This window comes from Embiotoca jacksoni, unplaced genomic scaffold (genome assembly GCF_022577435.1).
Source record: "Embiotoca jacksoni isolate LCO1_2020_lvr unplaced genomic scaffold, fEmbJac1.0.p SCAF_124, whole genome shotgun sequence".
Lineage (NCBI taxonomy): Eukaryota > Metazoa > Chordata > Actinopteri > Embiotocidae > Embiotoca > Embiotoca jacksoni.
In genome coordinates, this window is record NW_027185257.1 from 130,039 (window position 1) to 142,327 (window position 12,289).

At 43.5% G+C, this 12,289-nt stretch overlaps 1 protein-coding gene across 2 annotated transcripts in view; it reads right to left on the reverse strand.

Moving 5' to 3' along the window:
* Positions 1-68: 68 nt before the first annotated feature.
* Positions 69-12,289, reverse strand: part of ncalda (neurocalcin delta a) — an 86,021-nt gene continuing 73,800 nt past the window's right edge. For both annotated transcript variants that reach the window (XM_069145413.1, XM_069145412.1), the window contains 3 exons: positions 5,956-6,061; positions 4,181-4,300; positions 69-2,242 (listed from right to left, as the gene is read on the reverse strand). In XM_069145413.1, the coding sequence (XP_069001514.1) occupies positions 4,203-4,300; positions 5,956-6,061 (204 nt within the window). In that variant the 3' untranslated portion in view covers positions 69-2,242; positions 4,181-4,202. The remainder of the gene's footprint in view (positions 2,243-4,180; positions 4,301-5,955; positions 6,062-12,289) is intronic.

Consider the following 12,289-nt stretch of genomic DNA (forward strand, 5'->3'; position numbering starts at 1 on the left):
CTAACATACACACGTCTTCCATAAACTAAAACCCACAATATTACACAATCAACCAGACACCACATGAATACTTGCACACAATAAATTGTAAATTTAATTTTTGCCTTTTAAGTTGACCAAAAAAACAGAATCCTGTGTTCCAAAACTACAGTCACTAAATACAGGAACCCATACAAAACCTACAAAATGCAACAATTACAAACATTTTGTTCAACATATAACAATTGTACAGTATAAATTTATACAATACTGTTTTTGTTTTTATTTGGCACTTGACCACAAGATGCTTTTTTGTGTTTTAACAGAATTTACACCTGACAGCTTTAAAAAAAAAAAAATTATAAAAAAACAATGAAAGCAACACATTGAGACAGTTTCATTGCAGTAGTTGTGATTCTGTTTGTTGGTCTGTATCTTTTTTTTTTTCTTTACAAAAAAACCCAAAACAGCAGTTTTTCAATTGAACATTCAAAGCTTTTCTAATTTTAAAACAATGCAGTAATGTTAGCGTGGCCTCCGTGGAGCTCCCCACTGGTCCTGGCTGGACTTTCTTAAAATCTGGAAGAGGTTTTTATTTTTCTCTTTTTATGTTTTCTATTGAAGAAGTGAAAGACAGAAACAAGCACAGCAGATTGGACCAAATAAATGGATCTGATTTGAGTTTAGTGGGACACCAGCGCTGACGTCTGACCCACAGCATGTTCGTATTGATGCAACACCATCCACTGGACAGTCTGCTGCTCTGTGTGTGTGTGTGTGTGTGTGTGTGTGTGTGTGTGTGTGTGTGTGTGTGTGTGTGTGTGTGTGTGTTGGGCTCTGGTACATACAGCTGGATGGTGATTTCATTATTGATCTCAGCTGAAACAGAAGAAGCTCTCAGCTCTGACTACCCAGCGTCTTCATATGTAATGTATATGTACGTGCTGGTCGTCCTGCAGCTCCTCCTCTGATGAACCCATCGATGTGTCAGCGTTGGCGGTCCACACTCTGTCAACAACACTGACCACTGGCACTACTAACGCTGGCAGTACTAACATACAGAAGCGAGCACAGAGCTGAATGGGCAACTGGCCGTTTCATATCCATAAACGTACATTAAAAACACACACATGCGCATAAGTCACATGCATACGTGTTATGTTCGTCCCCCGTGTACAACGACTGATTCAACATGCGGCATTTCAGAACATCTAAAAGTGAGCGTGAAGAGCGTCTTTGTTCTTCACATTGTAAAAGTCAAAAAAAAGAAAGAGGTTTGCATGCTTGATATCCCGCAACAGCTTAAATAAACAAAAATCTTTTCATTATTATTATTATTTCACAACATTTGTTCTGAACTGAGCATTGTAGACTAAGTGGATTTGCTTTACAAATTTAGGTGCACTGTACTCAAATGCTTGGAAAGACTAGTTTTCTATGTTTACCTTAAGCTAGAGTGTTGTAACACCCTCTGTGTTGTTGTCATGGAAACAGATGATGATAGCTAGAGGGATCCTTGTCATCCTTCCACTACATCAGTGAAGCTTCACAAAATCAAACTACTGATTCGGGTGCATATGCATAGTAGCATAAACGTACATGTTGTTGTTGTCCCAGAAAAAAATATGAAACAAAGTCTGTCAAGTTTGCAAAATACACAAACACACGTACATTCTCACAGTAGAAAAGGAGAAACTGAAAGCATTACTTGTTCTGAGTGAAGGACAAACTTCACAGGCCCTCGCTGCAGATGAAATCCTCTCACCTACAGAATGTCCTGCTACTCAGCACCATCATGTCTCTCTCTCTCCTGGTCTCATGCACACACTCTGTCTATTATACACATTAGAGTGATGGAGGCTCCGTGTGGCCCCGGCTGGAGCCTCAGAGGGTACAGAGAGCTGAGCAAAGACACTGATACAGAGACTCCAGTTTATACTGCATATATACAACCTCCTGTAAACCTTCTTCATACTCTGACAAGCCCAAAGCAGAACTGAGGGACTCAATTACAATCGGTGGGGTTTGAAACCTGATGATAATCAGTCTTTATGGAGTTTGGAGGGTTTAGATAAACGGCTTGAAGGGTGAGGGTGGGGTGGGGTGGGGGTGGGGGTGGGAATGTGGCTCCTTTGCCCGTCTTTGAAAGTCCTCAGTACAAATTGAAGGCCTGTCTTCTTCATCGTCATCATCTCGTCATTCTTCATCATCAGTCTGCTCCATGGTGGAGAGTTACGGGCATTTCGAGTCACCCAAAGAAACACTGAGGAGACACAAATGAAGGAGAGCAGTCATATGGTGGTCATTGTTATCACCTGCTGTCATGTAATCGAATGTCAACATCGAATCATTTTGGGCCCTTTTTTGCTCTCTTTAATCTTTAATACTTGAATATTCGGATGCTGAAGTTCTGGTCACAGATGTATTTCGTTTTTTTGTGTGACCCAGAGAATTAAGTAGCAGAAAAATAAATGTACATCTCAAAACTATTGGCGTAAATCCAATATTTGCATGAGGCAGTTCATTTCCAACATTGGCCTGATTAGACAGAGCACACTGAAGGTCACAGTGTCCCCCCACAGTACACGTAACGTTACCTCGAATTAACTTCTGTTCCCTCACAATATTTAATAATCCCTCTGATCCGTATGAACAGCTACTGCGTTGGTCTGGTCCTGTTCTGATGCCAAGTAACAGAGTCCCTCTGCAGATACAGTACTACAGGGAGGAGAGATGATGTCACTCATGCTCTCTGCGCTGTAACTGTCTCAACCTGTCAGATGTGTCCTCTAGTTTTCTTTCTGCGGTCAGGACCAGCAGTGATCATATAAAATACATAAACCTTTGTCATAATACAGTTGAGCCTTTCTCTACGAATCAGAAGGAACTGAATGCTAAATATTACAGGAGGAATGCAAAAGTAGTCCAGAAAAAGTTCTCCACGGTGATCTTTAGGGGTCCATGTGATACAAGCAGAGATATTATAGGGTATATTAAAGTATATCATTCTTTACTAATAAATGAATACCAATGAGTTCAGTCAGGCAACAGTAATACCTGATTGTGAGAGAATGATTCTTTCCAAAAATCCCCAAAACTCAAAATAAGTCGCATGTTACAGATCCATGTTTTATAGTCAACTGTGACGCTTTAAAGCTGCTTTACAACTGGGATTCACACACTTTACAACTTTATCCACGATGGAAAATACAACCACAGCAAACTGGACAATTCATTCACATTCAATTAGACATCTGAATTTGAGCAACTTAAAATCTCTTTCACTTTTCTAACGACGTAAACAGCAGAAAAAGAGTCAAAACAAACCTTTAGTGAAGGAGAGGTCACAAATTCTGTCTCCAACAATAACCACTCGCCATGACTGAATAGAGACTCATATGAGGTCAACCTTCCCTCTCTGAGCGACTCTCCCTCCACTGCAGCTCAGCAAGGGAACTCTGTTGTGACTGGAATTGTGAGTCTGCTGCATCCTTTCAGAGCTGCATCATCAACCACAACTGTCAGCTCCAAAGTGTGTACAGGGCAGCAGGAGGAGGCGCCGGAGACACTCAGAGACCAGCCGGGCTGCTGTTGTCATATTTTCACTGCAACCACAGTCGATTTAATGAGTCACTGATTTTGTGATGCACAGATCTCTGCTCCATATTCTCTGATATTCAGCTTGTAGCCTGCCGCTGACCAGATTCATGCGGCAGTGACAGCTTAGGTAGAAAGCGCAGCTCCCTCCAAAAAAAAAGTAAAAAAGTATAGAGCTTAAACTTTAAAAGAAGGTGCTTCCGACACATGGGGGCTTTAAAGACGAAGCAGCTTCACCTGCTTCAAAATAACCGGCCACCTCCAACAAAGTGTCTTATATCAGGCCATGAACTACATGTAGTCACAAAGCCGGTGACATGGTGGATGATCCATCCCACATCCTGCACCGCGCACACACACACTCTGAATAGATTCCCTTCAGCAGCTGTTTTCTCTGCCTGGGAGGCACCAGCATTCGTAGGAGAAGCACCTTGGTTCCCGAGGCTGACCCTCGGCCCTCCTCCGGTACTTTCACGGACGCCTGCACGCCTTCGAACCGACTACACGGTGTTGCATTGAAGTTTGTTTTATAAACCGAAGTTTCATTTCATTTACCACGACCACAGAAGAGATGTCATGTGAAGGTGCTGAGTGTGAGTCTTACAGGTTGTGTTGATGCCTCCGGTTTAGAACTGGCCAGCACTGCTGGGATCGCACTGCAGCAGGCGGACGATGGAGGGGTCGCTCTTCGCTCCTTTGATGAACTCCTCCAGAGACAGCTTGCCTAAAACACACACAACAGCAGCATGATGTCAGAGCACAGCAGGAACCGGAGGGAGGAGACGGTGCTGCAGACAAGACACATCAAAAAACATTTGGATCAGGTTATCAGAGAAGTTAAAGGTAAAAAAAGAAGAAACCTCTTGTTTTAGAAAAACCTGCCGCTCCCACACATTACAGGGACACATTTCAGAAGACATTTTGTTCTTAAAAAAAGAGTAAAGGACTGTAATTGCAGGGAATTATGGTGCATTTGATCTCTAATTGTCTTGGTTACTCGTTCTGCTTCTGTAAATGTGTCTCTTAGATTCTCTGCTTTATAGGCGGTCCATGTTGTGATAAGGACCGGTCCATGTCGGGGCCACTCATCGGAGAAACAGATGCCCTGAATAAAACACTTCATGCCTGTTGACCTGAATTCAGGAGATACTGGGATGTGACTGCAAACGTCCTGATCTCTTCTGGTTCTTTTGATTGTTCTCGCTGAAGAGCCGTCACAACCTGATGACGTTCCACTTCTTGCCAACAGGTGGCAGTGTTGGGATGACTCTCCTGTAGCAGACAGTCTCCCCACACTGCTCGTGGTTCTCATTAGAAGCAGCAAAATGAAGACAGCACACTTCCATGTTGTGGTCAGCGAGCTCCCTCTTGCTTTATCTCGCTGTCCTTGTTCTGCTGTCACTTTCCTCCCTGTTCCTCCTCTTCCTCTTCGTCCTCCTCCTCCTCTTCCTTCTCCTGCTCTTCCTCCTCCTCTTCCACCCACTCCTCTGTCACTACTCCACCCACCCACACTACTCTCTAAATCCTCCTCGCCCATCTCTCTCTTCCTCCCGTCATCTTTCTGGATCTCCACATTGCCTGCTGGTGGTTGCGTCCATCTACAGTTCACTCATGTGTTGATTCTGACTAAAAGTTCAGGTCAGGTGTAACTCTGTCTTCAGGCTGCAGCGGCTGGTTTGTACGATGATAACAGATAATCAGGAGACCAGCTGTTCAACACATCTGCATTCTCTTCACACAAAATCAATCGGTCAATGCAGCAATCAGGAAAACATTTCTCTCAGATTGTTCTGAAATTCTTTGTTGGTGAAGCATTAAAAAAGCTTTGCACAGCAGTACCTGCCAAATGTATCAAAACAGACTGCATTTTAATATCTGTTGGATCTTTGCTTGATCAAAATGCTTAAAGATACATACACATGCATATATCTGCATTGAAATAAATTGGGTTGAAAACACATCTTTCCAGCACAAGTCTCCAAAACGGCCATTTAAATAAATCCACAGCTCTCAGTTAGACTGAGTAACAACTGAACATGAGGATCCTCATGAAGGGAGGATTCATTATTCTACCTAATGCTTCACCTGCCACTGGTTCTGATGTTGTGGCTGATCGTTGTACATATAAAAGGTGTGGTTAACCATTCAGCCCACCCAGCATGTACGAGAATTCAAGAAAGTACATGTCAAAGACTAGAAGCACAAATGCAATAAAATGAAGACAGTCCTGCTTTCATGGATGCTGCTTCCTGAACAGCCTCGCACCTCTGCGAGAAGTGTGTGCAGTTAAACTCCTTCAGCTGATGACAAGTTCTCTGTTTACTGATAAATTAAATGTAGAAACTCTGAAACCACTCCCACTAAGTGAGGTGAGCCTACCGTCTCTGTTGGTGTCCATCTGCCTGAAGATCTTCTCTGTCCTCTTCTCAGGCGTCGACTCGTCTTCAGGCATCTTCATCACAGAGGACACCATCTTGTATATTGCCTACAGAGGGACACACTGAGGTCAGACACACTGGAAGGTGTTGGGCTGCTAATCACCGTCTCTACGAAGGTCACAGCTGGCCGATGTCCACGGCTCCTCACCTGCCTGAGACCAACCGCTGGATTAGATGTTGCATGTTAACTTTTCATCGTTGCTGCAGTTCTTACTGAACGTCTCTTTACTTGCATCCCTCTCAGGTCCAGTGTTATTGTGCTCAAAGTGAAGGTCATGTGACTGAAAAATCTCTTAAGTCTCTTCTATTTTATCCAATTTCTTGAAATTTTACCATAAACGCTTCATCTTCTGTCCTCAAAACTATAATAATGGAACAAAGATTAGTGTCTTATTTTCTGCTATTCTTTGCAGTACTTTTCTTTTCAGCCTGTAAAATCAGTGCTGCTTCTCTTCAGCTTGTTTTCCTAAAGATTCCTTCAGAGTTGCCTTGATAGTTAACAGAAAACTCAGTTTTCGACACCCTCAGACGGAGAGTAAAAACTCGAGAGATCCCAAAGAGCCCACGCAAAGCAGTTCGCCACACAAGGGATCTTATGTAACATGTTCCCTATGATATTTCATTTATTGATACCAGGGACATTTATTCTGCTGTGTCACAAAGACAAACACACAGATGAGTCGATATGAAGAATATCCACAGTGCCTGTAGTCCAATATGTCAGCTGGTTGCACTGCTTCGACGCTCTGGGATCACAGATTGGTGGTTCAGGTCGGGGGTGGGTGGGGTGGGGGGTGGGGTGGGCAAACATACACAATCCCCCACAGACTATTTATCCGTGTTGTGTCTCCTCGGCTTTCTGTTGCGTTGCAGGCTGTTTGGCAGTAAACAGTGAAATCACAGCCCACTCTCTCTGTCGCTAATAAGGAGGCGGGTTTGAGGGGAATGGGAGCTGACATGTGAACAGAAGAGGGCTGATTGTGATTACAGTGCAGCCAGAGCTTTATATAGGTGCTGGTTATGCTGCTATTACACAGCAGCAGGGCGGCTCAGCTCCGGGGTCACGGTGGAGTCGAGGGACAAGCAGCAGCCACAGCTAATATCAGCCTTCATTTCAGTGTGGAGCTGCCTCTGTTATTAATTGAAATCCTTCAAACTGCTCTGAGTGTTTAGTGCATTTAGCCAATATTACATGTTAGGGGTTTAGCTGCTGCTCTAATCCAGAGCAGCTAGTGGAATAAGATTACATTTCTAAATCTCCAAATTACAAGCAACCAAGGAAGAGAAGCGATCTGGAGCTCACAGCCTCTCAGTAGTCTCAGCTACACAGGGCTGTGAAAGCAGAGCCACAGAGGAGCGTTGGTCTCAAACCAACTCATCCTTCACTTCTTCATGTCCCATGAATGCAGATCACCTGATTTTATAATTCTTCTACTGAGGTTTCTTACTGTCAATCAACAAAAACACCAAAACCAACAACCAATAAATTGCACTAATGAATCTAGTTTTTATATCCAAAACACAACAAGACTAAGAATGAAGCTCTACGTGGACGAAGCAGCAACTACCGAGGCTGTCTCCGAAAACCTCCCCGACCAACCCTTCACATTCAAAGAGCACAAAGACAACACACACACACACACACACACACACACACACACACACACACACACACACACACACACACACACAGACAACACAGACAGACAGACAGACATCCAACCACTCATACTCACGCACAGGGATTACATACAAACTCCACACTAGAAGAACCAGGTCGAGGTTCTGCCTTCGTTCACTTGCTGGTCCTGAAGTTACACGAAAACCCTCACAGGATGCTGTCATGCCATATTTCCGTAAATCCCTCCCCTGGCACTGATGAAACACCTCATCTTATTAAAATGACATTCCCCTCAAAGATTCCTCTGAATGTAGCTCGACAGCTGTTCCTCCACTCAGAGCCTCTCCGCCGCCTCGAGCAGCTCCGTGATATGGAGAGCTCCGTCACACTGGTCGAAGGATTGCTGTCTATGAATATGAGTAGTGAATGAAGAATGAATAGTAGATTAAAGAGCATCACAGGTCAACCTGTTTGTTGGTGTAAAAACTACAAACTCAGCTGTTTTAGGAACTCACTGAATGCTTGAAGCTTTCAGAGATTTACATCTTCAGAGGAAAGATGTGGGTTTGGACATTTGCTCTTAATAGAATAATGCTAGTTTGATCTGTTAATACAGTCTTCAGTGACCAGGCAGAGGAACTCTCTTGCACCATAAGTAATCTCTGGTTTGATTTTTCTTCTCAACACACAGACAACAAGCTTTTATCTTAATTAGTTGAGGCTTTCCATCTTATCTTCTTCACATACGACACGCTGCCAGCTGGTGTTTCCTCCATACAGCTGAGTCTCTGTCTCCTCTCACCTTCTACTGTGGATTCTTGTTATTTCTCTTGCAAATGTAACATTGAAAACGAGCTGCATGTTTCGTTCTCTTCTTGTTTTTCACCCAGGTATGTTTGTACATTTTAGAGAGACTTGGTCGAGCTCAAGCAGCATCCCTTCTACAACCTGAGCGTCAAAGAGAGAAAAAAGAGGCTTTGAGCAGGAAGCTTCCAGACAAGAACACAACGTTGTCTCCTTTGAAAGCAGAAACAGCCGGAGCTGCACTTAAGTGAGGACAAAAGAAAGAGAAAAAAGCACATATGCAGCTACAAAGCCACAGGTCTGAAATAATACCTGACCACTTCTGAGTGTGAGGCAGAAGCAAAGCAGCTTCTTACCTTCCCTAATAGATGTAGGCAGAAAGGTAAAGAGTGACGAGGTCGTCCACTTGATGAGATTTATTTGCATCAGCAGAACCAGATGAGAAGTGTTTGAGTCACACACACACTTCCACGCAGCCTCTCCATCACTCGTACACCGCAGAGAAATCAGCTTGATGACTTTATCCACCTGAGCAGTGATCTATTCATCTCCCTTCTGCTCTCTTCAATCTCACTATTTACCAGCATGAATGTCGTCTCCTCTCAGTTTTGCAAATGGAGACAATGAGCCTCCCTCTGTGGCCGCCTGCTCTGCTGATGGCTCGGTGTCTCACATGAGAGGTAGACGGAGGTTAGATATCAACTACTGAAGAGTGGATGAAACAGTTTTATCTCTCTGTCTGTGTTCACATTTTATCATTATCTGAAGGAGATGAGTTGGGCTGCCTGTGATCCATCTCATTCAATTATGCCAGCAGCAAGGCTAATTACGAGCATCACCAGCGTTTACACTCTCTGCAGGAGAGAGCGTCAGCAGCTCCCGGTCACTGCTGCTCATGGAGGGCAGTGGGAACAGAGACCATGGAGACCACCGGGGGGATTAATGGGTCCTTACTATGAAGAGCTGGCCACAGTCATGCTGCTGAGGTGAACTCAACCTGGGTAACGTGCTGGTAAATCATGATCACATGACACTAAACACCACACGGAATAAAGATTATACGACATGTCTCTAAAATACAGAAGTCAAGGTGTAAAAAATGATCAGTGAGGACGTAGACGCACACAAACATTTATGTAATCTACAATCAGGGGTGTGCATAAGCAGATGTCTTCCAGAAAGGTGACGGGAAAACATGATGATGACCTCAAGACAGAAAGAGGAAGAGCTCCTCTGACTATTGCACCTTACAGACAAAAAACACATGTATTTGACATGTGCAAAAACATGTGATCACATGTGAAACATGTATTTTGGGAAACGTTGTTGTGGAACATTTCAATGGTAATGTGTGACAACCTTTCCATATATTTTCCACATTATCAAATATTGTAACATGTCATAAACATGGATCATACATGTGATCACATGTGGAAAACATGGTAAACGCATGTGTTTTTTTCTGTAAGAGGCATTTGGCTGAACAATCAGTAAAAGTCTCGCAGAGACTGCTGAATCTCATGCTACAAACTAAGTACATACTGACATCCCACTAAACCTGCATCCCGTTTGTTTTTCTAGAGCATGGGTATCGCTGCACAGGTTCATGCTACATATTACATACAGTGCCTTGCAAAAGTATTGACCCCCTTGGCGTATTTCTTTTTTTGTTGCCTTACAACCTGGAATTAAAATTTATTTTTTTGAGGGGGTTTGTATTATTTGATTTACACAACATGCCTACCACTTTGAAGATGCAAAATATGTTTTATTGTGAAACAAACAAGAAATAAGACAAAAAAACAGAAAACTTGAGCGTGCATAACTATTCACCCCCCCCAAAGTCAATACTTTGTAGAGCCCCCTTTTGCAGCAATTACAGCTGCAAGTCTCTTGGGGTATGTATCTATAAGCTTGGCACATCTAGCCACTGGGATTTTTGCCCATTCTTCAAGGCAAAACTGCTCCAGCTCCTTCAAGTTGGATGGGTCCCGCTGGTGTACAGCAATCTTTAAGTCATACCACAGATTCTCAATTGGATTGAGTTCTGGGCTTTGACGAGGCCATTCCAAGACATTTAAATGTTTCCCCTTAAACCACTCGAGTGTTGCTTTAGCAGTATGCTTAGGGTCATTGTCCTGCTGGAAGGTGAACCTCCGTCCCAGTCTCAAATCTCTGGAAGACTGAAACAGGTTTCCCTCAAGAATTTCCCTGTATTTAGCGCCATCCATCATTCCTTCAATTCTGACCAGTTTCCCAGTCCCTGCTGATGAAAAACATCCCCACAGCATGATGCTGCCACCACCATGCTTCACTGTGGGGATGGTGTTCTCGGGGTGATGAGAGGTGTTGGGTTTGCACCAGACATAGCTTTTTCCTTGATGGCCAAAAAGCTCAATTTTAGTCTCATCTGACCAGAGTACCTTCTTCCATATGTTTGGGGAGTCTCCCACATGCCTTTTGGCGAACACCAAACGTGTTTGCTTATTTTTTTCTTTAAGCAATGACTTTTTTCTGGCCACTCTCCCGTAAAGCCCAGCTCTGTGGAGTGTACGGCTTAAAGTGGTCCTATGGACAGAAACTCCAATCTCTGCTGTGGAGCTTTGCAGCTCCTTCAGGGTTATCTTTGGTCTCTTTGTTGCCTCTCTGATTAATGCCCTCCTTGCCTGGTCCGTGAGTTTTGGTGGGCGGCCCTCTCTTGCCAGGTTTGTTGTGGTGCCATATTCTTTCCATTTTTTAATAATGGCTTTAATGGTGCTCTGTGGGATGTTCAAAGTAGATTGCACACAGGTGGACTTTATTTAACTAATTACGTGACTTCTGAAGGTAATTGGTTGCACCAGATCTTATTTAGAGGCTTAATAACAAAGGGGGTGAATACATATGCACGCACCACTTTTCCGTTATTTATTTTTTAGAATTTTTCGAAACAAGTTATTTTTTTCATTTCACTTCACCAATTTGGACTATTTTGTGTATGTCCATTACATGAAATCCAAATAAAGATCAATTTTAATTCCAAGTTGTAAGGCAACAAAATAGGAAAAATGCCAAGGGGGGGGTCAATACTTTTGCAAGGCACTGTATGTGCATGGATATATGACAAGACGAAGATTTCTGTTGTTTTTCCTGCTGCAGTACCACGAATGGCCACTAGAGAACAATGGTACCGCTGTGTAGCTGCTGTATCCAGCAGTACATGTATTAGTGAAGGAAGTGAGACATTATGTCCACAGGGCATTTCATAATTTGATGTCACAAGGACCCCTGCAGCCTCTGAAGACAATAATCTGACTCAGTATTTAGGCACAGCGTGCTTTTAGATAACTGCACACACACACACACACACACACACACACACACACACACACACACACAATAACTGCATTACCAATGATATGGAGGTGAAGTTTAGCATGTAATGTTTACCATGTTTGCCATCTTGGTTGAGCCCATTAGCAGGGTAACATTTCCTGACCTGCATTAAATGGATGGATTTAGCTTCATGAGAACCACCTGCCAAAATCTGCCCTCTGATCTTCCTGAAGGCGGATCTTACCGGGATCTTACCGGGATCTTACCGGGATCTTACCGGGATCTTACCGGGATCACACCAAGTGTGTGTGTGTGTGTGTGTGTGAGAGTTTGTGTGTGTGTGTGTGTGTGTGTGTGTGTGAGTGTGAGTTTGTGTGTGTGTGTGTGAGTTTGTGTGTGTGAGTGTGAGTTTGTGTGTGTGAGTTTGTGTGTGTGTGTGTGTGTGTGTGTGTGTGTGTGAGTTTGTGTGTGTGTGTGTGTGTGTGAGAGTTTGTGTGTGTGTGTGTGTGAGTTTGTGTGTGTGTGTGTGTGTGTG